A 23,026-nucleotide genomic window follows, 5' to 3' on the forward strand; every position below is an offset into this window, starting at 1 on the left:
TATCAAACTGTCTATTTTTCTAAAATGGAGAACAGGAGTATGCACTTATTTCTTCTTTGAAGCCTTAGCGATGTCATGATACCCAATTTAATTGTAACCTATTTGTGTGAAAGATGTTGAAAGGTAAATGTATGATAGTTACTGCAAAAAATAAATATCAACTAGTTTGAAATGTCTTTGATATTTATCTGTGTTGCCTTAACAGCAGCAATAGACTATTACAACATTCAAAAAAACTACTGAATAATGTATCATTTTTGAAAACAAGCTTCTGCACCATTTAAAGTAAAATAACTCATTTTTTAGACAATTTAAAATTTGAATTCTTTCAAAACAATAAATTTTAATGCTAAAGCAGTTATAACCAAAAGCTATACAGAGTTTTGTTAGAAAACTTTTTTTTCATAAATATTGTTCAGTTCCCGGCACTTGTATCAATAATTAAATTACAAACGATAAATATGGCATCATGGGTATATTTACAAAAGTTATTACAAAAGGCAACTGTATACTAAACGGTCACAATCTGTGAATTAACACACACTCCCATCCTGAAAATATACCGAACAACAGCTTTTGACCCTATAGGACAAGGAATACATTCACAAGTGTAATGCTTTGAGAAAGTTCAAGACATAACAAGACTTTGGCACGGTTTAAGAACATGAGAGTTTAACGTTCACCATAGAGGTGAATGGAATTTGTATATGTTAAATACATCATTTCAGAACCTTCTATATTTGTTTTGCAAAAAAAAAAAATAAGGTAGTATTGTTAAAATTATCAAAATTGTAAAAGGAAGGATAACGAATGAAAATGCCAAAATATGTTTTCTGATCCTGAGAAAGGGACACAAAAAAGTCCACAGCTTTCTTTAAAAATGAAGAAAAAAAATCCAGAGTAACAAAACAAAGCCCTATACTGTTGTTTGTATAATAAACTCCATTTCCACCTTGGTAGAACAACCATCTTGGTCACTGTGTTTCATTTGGTCCTTAATTGAGCATGATTGTGCCTTTCTACATTTTTTTCTCAGACGTACCACTCATTAAAATTGGGTGGAAGTAATCCTGGATTGTGAGTGTTGCTGTTAGTCTGAATTACTGCTGAAGTAGTTTTAGAAGATTCTTCACTACTGGCAGAAACCATTGTAGGGGGGGTGGCCGATTCATAACCTGAGCTGGCAGCTGGGGATGAATCAGACCCCTGAGATTCATGTACCTAAAAAAAAACAAAAATGTATTACACTCTTTACTTCTTTATTCCTGTCAAAATATTTTTACTGAGCGCAATACTATCAAGGAAACGTACGCACAGTGGCAACTGAAGTAGGATCTTTGTTAAGCACCGCTTCAAGGAGATTTTTATATGCCAAATTATGACATTGAATGATATTATCCTTAAGAACATCACAATGCTTATTGCATTTGCACAATTTACAAACTTTTAAGATGTACTCGTATCATAAAAAGCATGCAATGTTTATATTGGAACCATATAAAAAATGCCTGAAACAAGCCACAATAGTATACACAAAGATGCAAAAACATTCACATTGTAATATAATACATCTTCAAATGTAAAAAAACAATGCACATTTTACAAAATAAGTACTGCGGAATAATAAAACAAATAAGGAATATTACCTTCATGTGTTTCCGTAGAGAACTGGGATGCGTGTAGGATTTATCACAGACTTTGCAGATGTATGGTTTGTCTGATGTGTGCACGTGCATATGCTTCTTTCTGTCACTACTGTTTGCAAACCGTCGGTCACATCCTTCAAACTCACACTTAAACGGCTTCTCACCTGATGCAAGGGTACACAGAATGTTATATAGCTGGAGTTGCAGAACACTTTATATATATTCATGTATATATCCAGTCATTGCTGGGATAGATTTTACAGTTTTTGCCACACTGATTTTACTTAATGAAATTCACATTGTTGGCTCAGACTGAACGATTTCCTTCCTAAATATTCCCATACGTTACCTGCATATCATGTTCAACTATTTAACCAGCCAATTTGACACTTAATAAAATACAAAGCAACACCTAAACAAATCCTGTAAACTAGGTCAAACAGTCTGATAATTGTTGTCCTACAGCTAAATGAAATTTGATTGTACGTGGCTTTTAAATAACAATGGGTTTGTCCAGAAGTGATAAAATTACTGTACTGAAAGTACTTTTGCAAAGCACAATATTAGCAAAGCATACCAGTATAAAACATTTACAAAAATACTTAAAGAAAAGTTATAAAGGGACAAGATGGGTTGTTATCCTGTATTTTCTTAAATCACTTTGCTAGCAAAGAGTTTAATTAAACACAGGATTCCAAATAAAAATACTTTGACAAAAGTATCACTGCTTTAATTAGGAGATGTGCCAATCAAGAGTAAGAAAAAGAACGGAAGTGAGTGAAAATGAGATTTAATTAGCATTTCTATAGTTTACTTAACAGTATGCAAAGAACTAAACTGCTTGGAAGTGAATCATCACTCAACAGATTCTTATTTGTTCACTGCAAACCAGAGACAAGAAAACAAAAAACAGCAAATAATAATGTCTTAAACAAATCAGCTATTGGCCTGATTTGACTGTAAACTGCAATATAATGAAATTAGATAACTTCAGTAAAAAAAGATAGATATTTAGATATATTTGCAATGGAATACTCAAATGTATTAGCCCCTTTAATTTCTTACCTGTATGAGTCCTTTTGTGGATTTTTAGATTTTCTGAGCGTGCAAAGATTTTTCCGCATCCAGGAAATGGACAGGGGAATGGTTTTTCTCCCGTATGCACCCTTATATGATTAACCAGTTTGTATTTTGCTTTAAAAGATTTACCTCCCCTGGGACATTCCTCCCAGTAACAAATGTGATTAGTTTGTTCTGGTCCTCCAACATGTTCCATTGTCATATGTGTAACCAGCTCATGCATGCTGCTAAATGTCCTGTCGCATGTTTTCTGCGGGCGGTTCATCGGTGATTCCTCTAGCCACTTGCATGATAATTCTTGTTTGATAGGTTGCCTCATATATCTAAAAAATGCCCCTGGGCCATGGTGAGCAGCCACGTTCATACTCATATTCATGTGATTGTAGTTGTGGAACTGGGCAGCAGCATAGTGATCAGTCCTGGGGCTGGGTACAGCTCTGTAAGGATCGGGACGTCCAAAAATATCGCCTCTGAGACCTAAATGCATTTGCCCATTAACCACATGTCCGTTGGGCGAAGTGTGACTGGAGCTTTGTTCGTGAAGCCCTGGGAAGATCAGGTGTCCTGGGGGTTCAGCGATTCCAGGGGGGCCGTGGCTGGCAAAGAGTCCATGCTGACCTCCTGGAGAGGAAGCATCTCCAAGTCCAGAGTTCCGATTTCGGAAAAGAAAATCTCTTGTGGAGTTAAAAGCAGCGCCGCCATAAGATGGCACCTGCCCAGCATGGTGCCCAAGCGCATTGGCATATCCGGATGCCTGTGGGGTAAAAGCTGAGCTCTGGCTTGATGAGAGATCATGACTGGCTGGACTCAGCTTAAATGCTGCAGCATGTGAAGGTTCAGCAAACGGATTAAGCCCCATGCCAGCATCTCGGTTGGACATTTCATGATGGCGAGTTGTCCCAAACCCACCAACTCCCAGGGTGGGAAACTGAGGTCCTCCATCCAGCAGCATCGTCATGAATGAACCTGAGCAGTCAGACCTATTGAATGGTCAGCACAGGATACAGTTCATGCAGAAGCACTGATAAAAAAATAAGTTTTTCTTTTATTCCTTTTGCTTGTAGAAATCCAGGAAACTGTTCACCCTCTCCAACAGAGTAATGTCCTTGGACTGATAAAGTCAATCACTCACTCCTCACACATAAACCAACTCAGGAGGCAGTCTGAATTGCACCAATAGAAACTCAGCTGTGGGAGTGTCATACGAGCCCAGCCCCAGGCACCCATTTGCCTGTGAACTCTTGATTGACAGAGTTTAGCATTGAATATGGCAGCTTCACTAATATCTGTTCCCTGATTGGTCTACACAGGTTTAGTATTTGCAGGTAAGAATAACCCTTTAGCTGCTGCAAATGACTAAGATACATAGCATAAGACATATGTGGCTGTCTTTTCCAGCACTGCATGTGTTAATTGATTAAATAAAGCCCAAATATTTGTCTGAAAGATTCCTAATTCAGGCATGCTTCTAACCACCTTTCTAAACAGCATAGATCTGTGATCATTCTTTAAACTGTTATCGTCCAGTGATCCTGTTTAAGATACTGAATCCATCCACTAAGAAACTACAGTGATTTTTTTACCAGCACAAGTGAAAGGGAAGCATGATTCAGCCTTTGTCTCTGTGTTTTTTTGTGTGGATTAAATTTTTCATGTACAGTAGCTTTCTGCTTAGATGCACACTGCATTTGGCTTGCGTTGACATTAAGTATGTTGTCCCTTTAAAAAAAAACTGTCTTATGTATAAGGAAATAATATGGGCATTACATTTTCCTATGAGTCGCCGTGTGTAGACCTACCACCTGCTCTTTTATTATATTGCACTTACTTGAGTTGTATATTACTTAATTGAAATTTTTAATTATATGGATAGCAAACCTTGCTACACATTTCAATAGACCCAATTAAAAATACACACACACACAAACACATACACAAATACAATATTGCATTTTTCTGTATTTTTGTAGATTTACATTTTTTATTGGATATTTATTGACCTCTCAGACAATTTGAATTTCACAGTTTCTCTTAATTCTTACTCAAGGACAAAGAGACATAAACAGTTAAATTGCCTGGATGAAAACAAAAGAAGAGAGAGGGGGAGAGACTGTAAGGGAGAATCCCTGTTGTGTTTGTTTTCTGAGTTAGGATTTTAAAACTTCACAGGGCAGTTTTATGAAGAAAATGCATATGATCACACAATACCTTCATCATATAGGCTGCACTAAGACACAGAGAAAGGGGTTTAAAAAAAATACTGCATTTGTCTAGCGATGATTATAAGCTTTAGACAGCTCTATAAATTCCGTTCTTTTCTGTATGGGAAAGCATTTGCAAAGAACTATAGGGAGTAAGATTGGGAATAAAAGAGAGAGAGAAAGATGGCCGTAATTGTAATATCCTGAGATTTGCTGAGCCCAAAAGTCTGTCTATTGAGGCACTTTCACAGGATTGTCGCTGTCTCTCTGCAGGAAACATAAAATCTGATCAAGTTCAGAGACGCATTGAGAGACTGCTTCAAGCAGTGCTTTATAACTGCAGTCTTTTCACATCCTTCCCCCCAATCAGCCCCAGGAAAGAGTTCACATTCTTTATTTTAGAGTTTTGCAAAAAAAAAAAACTCCACCCCTATAAAAATCAGCTTCACTAGTAATGCCATGTCCCATCAAAACCAATCAAAATTCATGCTACACGTCCAACAAGAACACACTAAAAGTTGAAAGGTGAGTCCCTCTTGTCTTAAATCATTGCATCTTAAACTGTGGAGCTTAAACCTAGTTTACTGTATGTTTGTTGGACCTGACCGTGATACAGCAGGTCCACGAGAATAATGCAAAGTTGTGAGGAGATCAGTGATTTGGCTTGTGTTTTGGGCTGCACGAGTGCCTGCATTTGTAGCTGGTATGCCTGGGAACTTAGGCTGGTTATTTGATGGATGCAAAGCTTATCCCAATGCAGTACTAAGCTTTGATGTTCCTTTGGTGAATGCAGTACATTTCAAATGCCCTCCTAGTCACAGAGGCTCCTACAGAAGACTGCAAAGGTTTATGGTGATTCTCTTATTCTTTCATAGGTGTCAGCAAAGTTTTTCAAACATATCCCCTTTCAGTGGTTTATTGGCCTGTTCTAAAGCAAATTGCTGATTTTTGTTACCTGTTTATGTGACTGTGTACACGCTGGACATTGTTCCAATAAGATAATTCATTAGCTCAGGCATATGTTGTCTTGTTGTCAGTGACAAGAAAGGACATAATTTAATTAGACCATCAAGTGAGAATACATTGGGCAGTGTCTGTGAAGTTGCCGACTTGTAGCCACCATGGATAAATTACGTTTACAGTTTTAGAGGCCTTAGCAGTAGTCCTGCTCTGGGTGTGTTTTTCTTTACCCCTCTCCTTTAACACTCTATAATACTACATTTTACTTTAAACTTTAAAGGGGGAGAGACAACCTATAGCTGAAGATAATGGAGTTTTGACACTTCAGTCTAGCTGCCGTGTGTCTTTCCTTTTTTTTTTGGAAGTAAATCTGTCCAGATGTGTGAAAGTCTTTACTGTGAAAATAAACAATTGTTTAAATATAAAATATATGCTGCAGCGTTTAACCTTTTGTCAGAACTCTAGGAATGTACAGTATGTCTTTCAAGGTACACCCATGTTGTTGAGGTAAATGTCTAATATGTTACATTTTTTTATTTTTTATTTTGTATGTTGGTGTTTAGAACTAACAGACATCATATACAAGGACAATATCAAAGTTTTGGAAGAATATTTGTACATTAAAGCATAGGACTCTTGATCAAGCATGATACTTAAATAACATATGCATTTAATCACCTATCGCTTGTATATGCAGTTCATTTTATTGTATATCATTCATTTTATTATATATCAATTATTGCTTTTTATTATATTGCTTTGAAAATGCACTCCGTAATAAATCACTAAGCAAATACCTTGACAGATTTAATTCCATCTTCTGTATTCGTCCTTGTGTTCTATGTGCAGACTAAATTAATCATTGTGACGGTATTACATTTAATATTTACACAGCAAAGATATTTTATTAATATCATTTGGATAATGATTTTATGCTGATTTATAAAAAAACATGGAAGGATAACATCAACCCCTTAAATTGCCACATTTTTATAAGTTTGTACCGTTCATTTCATGTATAATTTTTTTCTGAACCAGGATGATGTATTTACGAATTCTAACCATCAGAATATTTACACAGAAAAAAACTGTATTATAAATACATATATACTGTATATATAGATATATATAGCTGTATATATATATATAGCTATACATATATATAGATAGATAAATATATATATATATAGCTATATATATATATTTGTGTACCATAGCTGCAGTAAATATATACAAACCCATTGTCAGGCCTGCTGTAATTCTAGGATTTATGTGTCCGTACAAACCAGAGTACATTTTAAACTATACATTTTGTTGGAGGGTTGGAAATCCTTGTATGGATTGTATATGGCTTGTTCATTTGTATACATATTGTGGTTTTGGAATAATTAAAGCCAAACTAGGGGTAAATGAGACATTTTCATTGTTAGTGTCAATCAATTCAGTATAATCACATGTACACTTGAACTTCGAAGGGATGTATTGAAGTAAACAGGGCATTGGGTTGGAAGAGAAAGGGAGCGGAATGACTCTGTTGAAGAAACTTCGTCTTACAAAGAAATCAGGACTTCCTTACAGAATGTAGACACTTACTCGATAGTTAGCACTCATTCACTGTCTTTGGGCCAGTCTATCTATGGGGAGAGAGAGGGACAAATGAGAGGTATTAGTCAACCACAAGATAAGCTTCCAGCAACAAGGAAAGGTTGTGCAATCACCTCGTTAAGATTAAGTTCTTCCAAATAAAATGAATAACAATGACAAATACAGTATGTCAGCCTCATAATTGTTACTGGTGTTTTTATAGTCTGGCTGCTCTTGATATTACAGCGAAACATTTTTAGGCCCTCTGCAATATACATTTCTCAAAATAAAAATGAAATCTATGGGGTTATTTTCATCTGTCATCTTAAGTTCAATAGGTATTTATAAACTAAAACACTGATTTGGTGAGAAACCAAATGTGCAGTTAATTCAACAATATGGACTCTTCCCTTGAGGTAGGAAATGAATCTGTCCGATTAAGAAAAATCTTCAATCATAATGTCTCCCATTGATACTAAATTGCATTACGTCGACTCCATGACTAACATCTGTTGTGTTTGAGTGGATATTTTAAAACATTATATCTGTTTTTAAAATGTGTAGAACATGCATTTTTGGGCAAGCAGTAATGGAACCATATCTAAAATAAGACCTGGAATCTAAATTTGCATTTTTTTCTGGCATGTCAAGCTAACAAATATCGTATCTATTGCTAGATTAAATAGCAGTGTCACTGGCATATTAGCTTGAATATTAAAGGCTTACACTTCTGTGCTAAACATCTTAAATCCATCTAATGTGCTTTGTCTTTTAGGTAGACAATCCAGACTCCCAGCTTGGGAGAATATCAGTGTTCTCTGCCACCTTAAAGCTATACTGGGTGTGCCATGAGCACACATTTTATTTTCTCTTGTAAAACAGAAAATGGGATTTGTAGATGTAAGAAAACTACATTTTTGCCAATGGAACCTGCTGGTTACTATAATCTTTTTCTGGAACTGACGTGACTTCCACAGACACCTCTCCTCGTAAACACCAAGCTCCATAGGCTGGTTTGTTCTTGTTTGGTTGTTGCTTGTGTGTGTGGTAACTTTAGCTGACGAGTAAAAGAAAGTTGAGAATATCTCAATCAGTGATGAGGTGACCTGTGACCTGGAGGTTGCTTTTTATTGTGCTTCTTCTTTTGAGGGGGACACACAGTTTATTGACTCTTTCAGTGTAACTTTCCCCTGAGGGGAAACCACAAACACCAGGCTACATGTAGACATAAGACCTGAGTCTTCATATACCAACATTATCATCTGTCTTACTGTAGCAGTTGTACCAAAGGTCAAGTTTCTATAGGATATTATTAATATGAATATAATTATTATTATAATATTTTTTTTTAGTGTGTAGATAGATAGACAAATAGACAGACAGATAGAATATTATAGGATATTATTAATATTAATATAATTATTATTATAATATGTTTTTTAGTGTATAAATAGAAAGATAGATAGATAGATAGATAGATAGATAGATAGATAGATAGATAGACAGGCAGACAGAAAGACAGACATAGATAGATAGATAGATAGATAGATAGATAGATAGATAGATAGATAGACAGAAAGACAGACATAGATAGACAGACAGACAGAAAGAAAGAAAGAAAGAAAGAAAGAAAGAAAGACAGACAGACAGACATAGATAGATAGATAGATAGATAGATAGATAGATAGATAGACAGACAGACAGAGGTAGACAGACAGACAGACAGACAGACAGACAGAGATAGATAGACAGACAGACAGACAGACAGACAGACAGATAGATAGATAGATAGATAGATAGATAGATAGATAGATAGATAGATAGATAGATAGACAGAAAGAAAGACAGACAGAGATAGATAGATAGATAGATAGATAGATAGATAGATAGATAGATAGACAGAAAGAAAGACAGACAGATATAGATAGATAGATAGATAGATAGATAGATAGATAGATAGATAGATAGATAGATAGATAGAGATAGATAGATAGATAGATAGATAGATAGATAGATAGATAGATAGATAGATAGATAGATAGATAGATAGATAGACAGACAGTTAGACCTATCTTTGGTCAATTATTTCTATCTACAAGTGTTATTTATGCTTAGTCAAGAAAATAACATTTTGCAGGATTGTATACTGTGGGATTACACATTTTTACCCAAAAAAAAAGCCCACCCTGTTGTGTCCTGTTATCCTTGTCAATCAGGAAATTGCAGAAAATGTTATTGGCTTTCTGATAAATGTCATATTATATACGTATTTAACAAAGTAGATGCTTGTTGGTTATATTTTCTGTGCTGAGATGGAAATATGCATTGCAGTGTTCATTGTTAAATGTACGTCTTTCTGATTCTCGCTCCCTATTTCAATAAAGTTTTCATTCCGGACACATTTTCGGTCTGTATTATTTATTTTTACTTAAACAAAATGATAATATAATGAATGAATTCATTTGGTAAAGAAGCATGTTCCTAAATGTCCAGTTCGCACGCAATTGTTTTCTTATTATATGCCTTTGTAGACAGCCCTCTTATACTGTATGTGGTTTAAACAAACAACATTTGTGCACCCTAAGAGATCTGAAGCATACAGTATTGGTGAGGTTTACTATTTGAACAAAACAGTTAAAGGAGCAGATCTCTGGACTTGACATTGTAACTTAAATTCTTGCACCTCTTAAGAGGGTGCTGCATCTTGAAAAAGGAAGCAAGTCATAAATAACATAAGTCACTGAAATGTCACATCATGTTTACAGTCTGAATATTTAATGAGTCAAATAATAACACAAGTATGCACAGTAGAAAATGTATATTATTGGTCACATCAAAAACTTCCCTGAACTAGCATTTATAGTTTCCCCAAGGTTTCCGTTCAAACTGTTCTATCTGTGTTCCAATGAGAGGGTTTAGTTATGTAAGCTTATGGGGATATAAATGGACAAACAAGTTAAACAAAAGGTATTTATTTAATGCTCACTCATTGAAGAATGTAATAATATTTATAAATTGTAAAACATAAACATTGATAGAAATTAAAGCAACTTGATTAAATTATACTAAGTGGACAATCATCACCCTACCCATTTTGAGTTATATTATTCCTCCAGCGCATGCAGTAAAGGCAAATTGGACATAAAATATCTTAGATATTATATATAGTGCTGTCATACTATAGTTCCATGCTGTCTAGAAAAACAAATTACAACATTTCTTGTTCAAAGAGCTTACAATCTAAAAACAAAAAAAAAAATGTTAATGAACTTTATGATTAAACATTAAGGTCTGTTTCTTGAAACTTATACCCCTTTCAGACATACGCAAAAATCCCGGGATTTTTCATGTGCACATGTACAATACTGAGACTAGCGTATGTCTGAATGGCTTTACCCGGGAATTTAGTTGACTAAAATCTCGGGTCCTGTGCACCTGCAATGGAAACAGGATTTTTAATAACCCGGGATTGTACCGGGTTTAAAATCCCAGGTCTGAAAAGGGTATAAATTATAGAGCTGCCCTATAATCTGAAATACACTGAGGATGAGGCAATAGTCATCATTCATAAAATGTGTGTGGAACGTCATTTCCAGGTATTGATATGAAAAAAAAGCAACAAATAAGTCTGTTTGCTATCAAATCGGGTACATTTTTTTGTTTTCTGTTTTTAGTTAGTGTAACTATAACAAAAAAAACTCCAGCACAAAATAACACATTATAACACATTTCATTGTTATGATTAGTATAAATATTATTAAGAATAATATCAATAGTAAAGTTTCATACAGTTTTCATAACAACGCCAAAAGTTTTTATATTATAAAAGGATATATATATATAAAATTTTAATTGGTTTTGTTGCACTTAATCTATATGAGTGCATAAATCAATAAACTCAATCAAAATTTACTTAACTTAGCAACCAACAGCTGGAAATAGTAAATGGGGCATATGCAGTTTGTTGACATAACAATTATTTATTTATTAACAGTTTCTAATATAGCGCCACATATTCCATTAAGCTTTAAAATTGGAGACAGTGGTAAAAAAACCTGGGTATTTACAGATAGTCAAAAAGGTAGGAGGGCCCTGCTAGCAAGCTTACAATCTATAGATAATAATAAAATCACCTACTTTATTTAATTTATGTAATGATTTCATTATATAACTATAAGGACTGTCATTCACAGTCGCTGACAACTTATGATTGTTAATATTTGTTGGCGTAGAGTTTCATCTCTATAATTGTGTTAATGTTTACATGTCATTCACATCTATTCTACCAGTTTTAACTTTAAAAGCAATTTATGAATTGGACTAGTGTTTTTCTAAGTATTTATAGTAGAGTGAGGGCCTAATAATATATTTTTTGACAAACTATTGACTTCAGATTTAATTTTTTTTTTCATTTTTTTATGGTTGAAAATGGAGGCAAATCGGAATTTTCAAAAGGAGCAATTGCTATTTTCTAACCACTTGTGTTGTATATTTTTTAACAACTAATTTTTTAGACTGTTTTGACCTTTTTTTATTGGACATTGAGTTTTGCTGTTTTTGTGTTCTGTCACAAAATTTTTTGACTCAGGATAAACAATAAAAAATATGCTATGTTTGTTAAACAGAGTGATGCTTTCTAACCAAAATATGTCAAGTCAGATCATAATTTTCCACTGTTGTAACTCATTTGCCCTCCATATGAGCAAGCAGGTTTATGGTAGAAAATTACACAGTCTCGTACATAGGCAGTCTCGCGGGTCCCATGAGCAATTGAGGTCTCCTTTGGACCATGTGGTAAGCCGCCTGATTGTGCGCATGAAAGGTTGAAATCCCTCAGGAAAACAGGCTAAGTCTCTCCATCAAGAGAAGTACAAGACTTGTGCCAGAGTCTTGGCTTTTGTGCTACTAAAACCGTCACTGCTCTTTCATGGCTGTGGAGATCCCCTAGGTCCATTGTCAGTTAAAAAACTTATTTGTGTTCAAAAACTTTTAAGGCAGTCCGAAGCCAACTTAATCTGCATTTATTTTGCAGTTTAATACTTGCTAGCACATTTTTTTACGGCAGGGGTAGCACAACTTTTACATGATTACGACACAACTATATTAATATAAATTACTATCAAATGATTAATATAAAACAATCCAATGTTTCAGTTGTTGGAACCAAAAAAGGGGGAAAAAAGCTAATGTGCTGGATAAAAACAACTTTTAAAAAATATATTTGTACACTTACATCTATAAATGTTATATATATATTCACTCAAAGAAAGGTTTGCAAAAAAAGGAGCATCATGGAAATGTGTACAGTTTTTGTGACCCTAAAAAATATCATCTAAAAAAGTATGTGATGGCATGTATCCAAGTGGTTCTTATCTGCGCGTCAAATTCTATGTTTCTGTTTTTTATTTTATTTAGTTGCTACTTTGTAGTGTGACCAAGACTGTACACATTCCCATGATGCTCCCTTTTTTTGTAAACTTTTCTTTGAGTGAGAATCAAAGTAAGATATAGATTCCATGTTCCATTAAAAATAATTTTAGGTATAAATTATCATAGGTATTTAAACTATCTTCCATGCTACACCTAGAAAAAGAACACTCATGTGTACCTATTAGACAAATACTAACCTTTGGCCAAAAAGGTATACAAATATATTTTCAGACATATTGTATTAGTGAGAAAATAATATCTATTCTTGAACTGAATATTTTCTATAACTCTATATAACTCAAGTAAAAAAAGTTTTTTAACATGCAACATACCATAACATGCCAATTACACAGAATACATCAATCATATGATCAAGTGAAAAACAAAAACTTCATTGTGTCTCCACTTTGAGAAAAAAAATTCTGCAAACCTTTTTTTTTTTACACTATTTGACTGACACCTTTGCCCCGTTGTAAATCACAACAAAAGGAAAACCAGCAAAGTGGATAACAGCAGGTAGCCTTGAATCCACTGCATATAAATGAACTTACCTTACTAGTAGATTGTGTACCTATTTAACCATTCGAAAGCGAACAATTCACCTTTTGACTGTGGGTGACTTGATGAGAACAAGTTTAGTTAAGTCATTAACATATGTTTATCTACCATGAAAGACACCTTTTAACTTGTAAAATTGTCTCACATTTTAATTAAATCTCTGTTTATCATTAGTACACATCCAATATACATATTACTTTTTATTGTGGGTCAGATATTCTGCATATTTTGCAGCAGAACAAGAAAAAAAAAGTTTAAAAAACATCTGCATTGTTTCCTGATTCTTATTTAAAATGAGCACTTATTTCTAATTTAATTTCTACATGACATCAACAAACATAAATTCTTACTAAATGCTGAAGTAGAAGGGCTCTAATTAGTCACAACTCACAATGACAACACTGGTCAATTAGTATTTGTCTGACTTTAATCCTGTTAGTCCCGTTATTATGTTGTTTAAATGTAGCCCAGATCATAAAACCTATTTCCTTTCAACACCTAAGACACTCTGACCTTCGCCTTGACCCATTGAACCCTTTAAAGAGATAGGGCGACATATTGGAAACTATCATGGTACATCTAACATTTCTTTGTGCTATGCTTTTTTCTGGCTTGCCATTTAATTGGCTATTTTTCATCTGGAAGAAAACTGGAACTGCCTGCACAATAACAGATATTTTTCTTTCTAGTTTTTATATAATTTGTATGCAAATCATATGTACATAGGAATTTATGCCTACGGAATAGAGAAAACTGAACATATATTTTTATTTACATAGAAAATGTATTCATGAATCACATGACAGCCAACTCAGTTTGATCCGATACAGAAGGAATATGGAGCATCATCTTGGGCCTCTGTACCTACAGTATGAGTTCCTTAGAAAGCACTGCTATACATTGCACACATGTTTTTGACATAAAGAATGAAATATAGCACTGATACAAAATGCAATAATTGAAGCCACACTTTTCTCTTTCATTTTTAAAGTAAGCATAACACATTTCTCCACAACATTAGACTATGGATTACCTAACAAGAAGAATCATTGCTTGAAACAAGGCTTCGAAAGTTACACAATAAAATGTTTGCAATATGTGCGTTTTAGCATCATTTTATCCCCATGTTGGTTACTTTATTCCAAAAAATATTAATTAGTCAGAAAAACCTAATTAGTGCTATTTTCTGTAAATAAGCCAGATTCTTTCCTCTTTTTGCCTAATTTTGGCTGCATTTTATGAAATGGCTCCAAATGATAAAGCAAGCAGTTGAACATTATTTTCTTGTATCATGCGGCACTTTTCAAAGGATAGTGTGATATATTTTAGAAAAGAAATCAAGCTGTGAAGGTTTGCGTGTCTTCTCTCCACTAAACTAAGCTCTTGTCAATCAACCCAGTCCCTGTCCAATCACCAGGTCTCTTTCCTGAAAGCATATCATCCTGCTGTGCTTTTATACATCACACTGCAGCATGTTTTGATGCATTTTCACTATCACTTTTAGGGCTGTGAATTAAGAGAACATAATACAGCAAACTGCTCTCCCAAACAGCTTCTTGCTCAAATGTTGATAGCGATTTTGCATGCATTGCCTCTAATATCCCGACAGCAAGTACAAACACTGACAATGAAATACACAGAAAAGAATAATTGAATTTACTTTGTATTCATTTACCTGGGTGCTGATTTCCCTTGTTTTAGTGTGCACCCTGGTGGTAATAGGTGTCAGTGTTCCTCTGTCCAAAAAGTTGTTAGTTAACCCATTCTGTTCATGAACAAACAGAGCAAGAGGTTATCAATCAGTTTGTAGAGAGAGTGTAATCTGCTATTACATATATAAAACACATTGGGGGAAATTTACTAAGATGTGTATTCTACTTCACAAGTGATGTTGCTATGGGCAACCAATCAGAATCTACTTCTAATTTATTTAGCACTCTCAAGAAGATAGTAGACAGAATCTGATTGGTTTCTCATAGCAACATCACATGTGAAGTAGAATATACATCTTAGTAAAATGTTCCCAGTATGTAGATAAGACATAAGATCCCCTATGTTATGATCCATAGGTGCTTCAAAGGTTGTATCATACAGCTGGACCAATGTAATGATGGTATTTACCATTCAGGAATAGTTGGGAGTATTACCAGACACATAACTTCCAAAAATTGGGGTTCTTCTTGGCACACAACACAAACAAACCTTGTATGAACAATGATAGTTTACAACATGTCACTATTTTTCTTTGAAATAATGATACTTTGACTCTGATTTGAGGATTTACAAGGTTAATTCTACCCGGTCACTCACTTTTGTTTCACAGTAACTGTCCATCTTAACTTCCGAAGAGGAATGGTACAATTCAGTGATTTAAGCACTATGTCATGATGGTGGGTATATATACCAGCAGGATAGTGTCTATCACTTAAATGAGGCCAACAAATCCTAAGTTTCTGGGAACAAAACAATATTTATGAATCCAAACAGGGCAATCTCAATAGAGCTATACAAATATTGAATCTATATTTTACACTGAATTTAGCCCAAATTATTTTGGTGCTCTTCTCTGCCCCAGTGCTTCTAAAGACACATTTCTGAAAAGAAGGAAAGTTTAATAGCACTTGCATGAAATATAATCCCTAAAATAATAGGTTCTATTGATCTTGGAAATTGGCTGCTGCCTCCTGCTAACACGTTGTTATCATTCTTCTTACATATTCGATCGCATCACTTGCTGTTTTGTGGGCAATTTGGTTTCTATACCAGAAGGGGAGGGAAAAAGGAATAACAACTGGAGTTTGACTTCAGTGGCTATAATAGAAGATTTGCCAACAGCGATGACAGGAGAGAAGTCTCAAGCTTGCATGCTCTGAATCCTCAAGCCATGCATTTGCAAAAGGAAAGGGGTTGAGTGGACGCATATGACGAATCCAACTCCTGTCAGGCAGTGACTTAGCAGGCATGCCTCTGAAAATTCATCAGTCAGTCTCCCATAGCTACTTTGGCCTTTATTATTCCAGCCTACCTCCAAAAACACAGAACAAAGAGGCTAAAGACTAGTGTCCTGTGTCTCTCACTTTTGTATTGGTCATATTCTGCTTCTTCAGGATCTAACCAGATCCTATCTAAGGGGGCCTAAACATGTTCAAATCTCTGAACAAAAATTAGCTAGATGGCAGTTTCTTGTTTAACCCCCTAGCTGCCAGTAGAGGCAGCAGAGCATTAACATGCTATATTGTGAGGCAAAGTCTTGCATTCCTCATCTTAAGAATGAATTACCATTAATGCAAATATGTAAAAACAAACATGATGTATTTAGATCTAAAGTCATTTATTACTAATAACATCTCTAAAGCACATGAACATAAAGAAATACTAGAATGTATCTAGCAAATGATTGTATCAATATTTGTGTCCCCTGAAAAAGGTAGACAACCTATGGCTCTTAAGATGTTCTGAAACTACAAGTCCTATTGTACCTAGCAGCTATCAGGATGAGCTTTGTGGCACCTGTGGTTCCATTGCGGCTGCAGGGCCACCGGTTCTGCTTTAAGAAAATCCGCCACTAAAAGTATATGGTTCTAATGTTTTGCAAAAGCATAATAACCAGCAAACATTTAGTTTTTCTGATTCTCTCTCTGCACCTACTTAGGAATTTGTTACCTAGAACACTTACAGACATCTCAATATTGTAATCCACTTGGGTTCCTGAGTTCTGTGACCCTTACGTAAAAAAAACAGCAATCTTCACAAATATGTTATCTTTAGTATTTTAGGAGATCTTGAGTAAGTCACCTTACCTTTCCTTTAACTTCCCTTTGCTTTACCAGTATTAGATTGCTCTATCTTCAAACAGAGAAAAATGCTATGTGAAGCACTGCAGTGCATTTTAGAACGATATAAAATCTTGGTATTGTTACAAAGACACACATGGATTAATTCCTTTCCTTTTTTACTGCATACACTGTGTAGTAATCCCCTGAAGCCGCATTAAGTCCATGTTAAACTCAGGAGAGTATTTATTTTGCAGATACAGTGGTTTTACAACACATGTCTTTTGATACCATTTCTTCTGGTGACAAAGACAAGTTTATTGAATCCTTATTTTCGAACTCATGTTCCATGTAAAACCCAACTAGGCTGCTTTTAAGCAAGTACAATGCTCAAGTACCCTTAGTCATGCTTTAAGGATTTTCATCTAGAGTAAAAAGTGGGATAATACTGATGCAGGAAATAAGTCACTTGATCGAGAAAATGTTTACTTCTTGACTGGTTGTGGAGTATTTACAAACTACGATTCTGCGATTGTTTTAAAGAATTGGCGTTCTTTAATGTGGGGTAAAAGTTGAAATGTGTAATAAACCAATAGAATCCAGACATTGTTATTAACATAACTACTAGTCCTACCAAGTGTTACTGATAATTGGTTGCTATGGATTATTGCACATTATTGTTATAATGGGTAAAGTGGTCCTGAAGTGATAGTATGAGATTTTCTGTATAGCATTTGTCAGTTCTCTATTGTGAAATATATATTGAAATCAATGTTCACTTTCAACAGTAAGTTGTGGATAGATAGTTGTCAAGACTGGTACTCTCGTATTCTTGGACCATGGAATTCCTATTGAAAACATGAACATTTGTTAAACTTAATGAATATACAGTTACAGAAATATATAGTTACAGGAATATTAATATGTGTCAAATGTTCTCAGGCATCTGAATCCTCAACTTTAGGATCTATATACAACACATATTTCTCCATTTTTAATGAGGGAGATGCATTGTATACAAATTTTTCTAGATCACTGTGTGTCAATCTCTATCTATCTATCTATCTATCTATCTGTCTGTCTGTCTGTCTGTCTGTCTGTCTGTCTGTCTGTCTGTCTGTCTGTCTGTCTCTATCTATCTATCTATCTATCTATCTATCTATCTATCTATGTATCTATCTCTTCCTTTGGGAAAGATGACAGTCCTGGATATTAGGAAAAACTCACAATTTATGCCCATTGGTGACATCATACTGAGTCTTTTGTCTCTTCTTTTGAGTTGCTTATGGTGGTTTTTCCAAGCTTTTAAAAAAAATCAGAATCATCTGAAAACATTGGTTCTAACTGGATACAATTGAGAGGTTCAGTATCACATCCATTGTATTATCTATTTTTATATTTTTATCTGTGTATGTATGTGTGTGAAAATGTATGTATGTATGCATGTATGTATGTATGTATGTATGTATGTGATCATGTGTATATTAAGCTACTGTACTGTTCCTGCATGCTTTAATAACATGAGCAGCATGGACATTTAACTTCAGTCTCCATGCTGTATGTGGTGGAATAATTTAGGACCCAACATTATGTTTATTGTACCAAACAAGATAGATAGATAGATAGATAGATAGATCGATAGAGATCATTACGCTAGTAGGACACTAAAAGAAGTCAGTTGACCAACCAAACACTATGATAGACCCAAATATGAAATTTGTTCAAAATATATGGATAAACTTGATATTATTTTATGCATTGGAATTCTGTTTTGCATCAATTGTAAACACTGTTTAAGGGATTGTTGCTAATGGATTTGTTTCCTGTTTTCATTCAATTTGCCTTCAAGATCAACCTCTAACAAGTTAAAATCTGCCAAATCAAGCATAAAAATAGGGAAGGATTACAGAGCCCAAACAACCAATGACAATCAACATTACAAGGTTCATGTCATAATTGTTGACCTATTGTATAGAAGAGAAAGTTATTATACGCAAAATAGGTTACCCTTTATATTCCCTACAGAATTTTTTTTCAACTATTCAAAATTTACATACTACTCTTTCTAGTAATGATTTACTGTATCTATCTATCTATCTATCTATCTATCTATCTATCTATCTGTCTGTCTGTCTGTCTGTCAGTCTATTTATGTATCAGATATACAAATATATGTTAACTTTCACCTCATTTCTTATATTACCTACCTTTTAATCAGCATTTTCAATGGCATGGCTAAATGTGGGTCTATAAACTTCATGCTGAGTTTTCTGGGACATAAAGTATGTGGTTGCTTTTTTACAAGTTGGAAGTAACCACTGGTGCCCTTTGATTTGGTGTGTATTATTCATTTACATGAATTCTTAAAAAATAAAGTTTTGTTTGAAGCTGGCAATTCACAGCAAGAACTGTAGGTGCATAAAACATTATACGTGAAACTGGTATAGCATAGCTCCATATCTGATTCCTTGTGAGGCATTTTTTAATTATCTATTAAATGCATTCATCTTTATTATATATTATTATATACAGTATTACCATATTTACATGTCTGCATATGTGTTCATAAATAATGTATTATTATTATTGTTATTATTATTATTATTTGGATATTTTCTTTATTCTTTCTCTTTATTAGTGAACTAAAGCTTTTGAAAATGTCTGCAACTAATACAATGTTTATATGAAAACCTTGTATATAAATTATGAATTATGCATTAACATTTTGGTATTTTTATTGCTATAATTCACAACATTCACTTATGTTTCTTTGATTCAACCAGAACTATTTTATGGGCATATTTTTTCTTGATACAAGAGATTACTATTTCATATGCACAGTGTTCCAAGTATTTTCCGTAAAACTATTTACACGCATTGCAAAATATACAAAAAAGTTTATTAAAAAATGTACTATATTGGAATGAATCATATTTCAGATAAGTCAGCACAACATGAATCACTGCAATTGAGGTGTTATATTGATGTGTTATATTTCCAAAAGTTAATTACATTTTCACTGGTGTATAAATCGGCAAAATATCTAAAATAAGCAAAAATATTTCTAATTTGTTAACTAAAAAAATTAAATACAAAGGTGACAAAATAAATAAAAATATTAATAATGATAACATTCATGGTCATTAATCATATATATTTGTCAAGATATGTTTAATCTTAGTAAGATAGTAGAAATTGGCTATATGACATGTTAGTATAACTTTAAATATCTACAATAGCAATTAAATAGTTGTGCAAAATCAATCAAACATATGCGTTGAAAATGTAGGGACACATTTTGAGTATGTTGACATGAAAACCATAAGAAAATGCATTATATCATGCATTAATAATAACAATAAAACAACACCAAACATGTATTATATTTGAAAACATGTTAAATCATAGATTTGTTTTTATTCCAACAATGCGTCTGTACAACATAAACTTTATCTTCATTGTCTTTAAAAAATAAACCCTCTAAGGAAAGATTTTCAATGCCAGGTATCCATTTTTTTAGGTTTCGATCAGAGTGTTTATATAATTTGGCACACATTACAAAAAAAAAATGATATGAACTTCATGTTTTTATTTCATTTTGGTTGGATTTATTTTATCAACAGTTATATTTTCGTGCTGCATATTACAATTCAGTATATATTATTTAAAATCAAAACATTGATGATGGACATTTTCTTTATTCATGTGTACACAAGCTAGTTTTATGTAATAATCGATTTTGCTTTGCTGATTGCTTTTTAACACATCATTGATTAAAAGTTATTATACAAATATTTTGATTTTTCAATATAGAATACAACTTATGTTGCTTATTTAAATTACATTTTTGCAGAGAATTAGAAAAAATGGCAAAATATGTATTGAGATAATGTTACACCTAATACATTTATATTTAACCTTAAAAATGATATGCATTACCAAATAAAATAGTCAATGTATTCATTATATCTAAAAACTAGATTAATATAAAATATCAATGGTGACATTATTTTTAGCTAGTTTTAAGTGTGCAGGTTTAACGGTTTAATAAAATGAATGCAAAATATCAATGACATTTTTCTTGATTTTCCTGTGAGTTTTATTCAGTGCATGCACTTTCTACTGTATATACAGTAACAAATGTTTATTTACATTTTGCTAAATTTACATGATATCAATGTTATTTGAGTAATCCATAATGCTTATTTTTTCTTAAAACAAAATTATTACTGTTTTATTATTCAAATCTAATTAAGTTCCAGTCCTTAATTTCTACAGAAAAAGATGCTAATGAAAAAGGTTCTAATTAATTAAAAGAAGTCAAATGCAAAGTGCAATTCATAACTAACACCTTTTTTTGTTGAAATAATGTATTTAATTAGATATAAAAAAAGTTCTATTAGATAAGTGTTTTTTTTCACTCAAGGTGAGCAAAAATATCAAAGGGCACCTTTAACCAATTACTCACCAAAGTAAAATGCATACAAAAGTTGTGCAAAAGGATTTGTCAATCCAAAGACAGGATGCCGCTGTGAGTGATCACGTGACTTGTGCTTGTATCTTAAAACACACGTGAAGACAAGAATAGGGGAAAATCTTTTGCTGTTAGGCTTTTGTAGTAAAATAATAGTTTCCTCTCTCTACATGCATTTTCTTATTGTTTCTCAAAACATTTTGAATTCTTACCTGTGCTGCTGTCCGCATATACCAGAACCTTTTCCATAAATGAAAGAATAAAAAAAGATTAAAAAGACATACACAGTTAAAAGATCAAACATGGTTTACATAAAAAAAAAATCTCAAATACAGAAGTGCTTCTATTTCAGTGGCCGTTGTTAGACAAACATTCATTTAACTTACATTTATTACAAAACTCCCTAAGCTTTGATGTATAAAACATGGTTTGGAGTGACGCATGTTAGAATCTGCTTTGTAGCTTTGCTATAACTTTCTCTTTATATTGCTATTTAAATTTAAATTTTATTTCAGTCAAGCATGGAGTTAAAGTTTCATTTTTGTAGCAATGTTCCACAGTATGTGATATGTTTAATCTTAAGCACATTCTAATACTAATATTTCATATACAGCAAAGTTTCCTTTTACTTAATTGTTAGTTATTATAATCTTATATATATATTTACTGATATATGTGTTGAGACATTTAAAACTATTAGATACATCGATATGATCATCTATAAATAGAATATATCACTAATGTCTGATTTTTTTGCTTTTGAACAGGAGTCAGTGTATAAAAATCAATTGCATATAAATAATAATTATATAATTTTCTTCTTGCCTGAATGAGCCTTGGCATACATAAAAATGCAAAAATGTAATTATTATTTAACAGCCCCTTACTTTCATTTGCAGATTAGATTAAATATTGGGTTATATGGTTTATTTTCAGTATTTTCTATGATGATGCATGTACCTGGTTAAGCATTATCAACAAAATTATTAGTTGAATATATAAACTAGGTTCTTCTTGCACTTTAGACAATAGCGCTAGGTATTTAATCAAGTATTACTTAATGCTGATTTGTATGTGAATGGTTAGTGAATACGCTATTATTTTGTTGTGTTCTCCATGTTATAATGTGGCAGGTTGTGCCACTTTTGCCAATTATGTTAATGAACTATCTGCAAATATGTGGTTGTCTCTCATGTATTCCAACTGTAATGTAAGCAAATGAGGTGGATGGGTACACATGCTTGAGGTTACTTAATTGTAAACATTCCAAAAACACAGATATACATTGAATTGATAAATTAAATAAATAAATATAGAAAT

General features: G+C 33.3%; 2 protein-coding genes across 3 annotated transcripts in view; one reads left to right on the plus strand and one right to left on the minus strand.

Annotated features, from left to right (window-relative positions):
- Positions 1 to 317: 317 nt before the first annotated feature.
- On the minus strand, positions 318 to 3,868 carry ZIC3 (Zic family zinc finger 3). Its single transcript, XM_083159479.1, has 3 exons — positions 2,712 to 3,868; positions 1,647 to 1,810; positions 318 to 1,221 (listed from the first exon to the last, which is right to left on the minus strand). The coding sequence occupies exons 1-3, from the start codon at positions 3,682 to 3,684 to the stop codon at positions 1,033 to 1,035; spliced, it is 1,326 nt and encodes a 441-aa protein (XP_083015605.1). The 5' UTR covers positions 3,685 to 3,868; the 3' UTR covers positions 318 to 1,032.
- LOC146035826 (uncharacterized) overlaps positions 3,282 to 23,026 on the plus strand; it is a 159,123-nt gene continuing 139,378 nt past the window's right edge. Inside the window, exons 1-2 of one of the 2 annotated variants that reach the window (XR_014460724.1) lie at positions 3,282 to 5,452; positions 8,247 to 9,862. The gene's annotated coding sequence lies outside the window, so the exon portion shown is untranslated. Of the gene's footprint in view, positions 5,453 to 8,246; positions 9,863 to 23,026 lie in introns of those variants that run through there. The other variant, XR_014460723.1, reaches the window with a different exon arrangement.

This window comes from Crinia signifera, chromosome 9 (genome assembly GCF_055691185.1).
Source record: "Crinia signifera chromosome 9, ASM5569118v1, whole genome shotgun sequence".
Taxonomy (NCBI): Eukaryota; Metazoa; Chordata; class Amphibia; order Anura; family Myobatrachidae; genus Crinia; species Crinia signifera.

What these genes read in the sequence shown, in the direction of transcription:
- ZIC3 (XM_083159479.1), bottom strand. Translation starts at nt 3,684, where the DNA reads ATGACGATGCTGCTGGATGGAGGACCTCAGTTTCCCACCCTGGGAGTT. An exon ending in CCACAAAAGGACTCATACAG is followed by an intron (nt 1,811 to 2,711) that starts GTAAGAAATTAA and finishes CCCTTGCATCAG; the next exon opens with GTGAGAAGCCGTTTAAGTGT. An exon ending in CTCTACGGAAACACATGAAG is followed by an intron (nt 1,222 to 1,646) that starts GTAATATTCCTT and finishes GTTTTTTTTTAG; the next exon opens with GTACATGAATCTCAGGGGTC.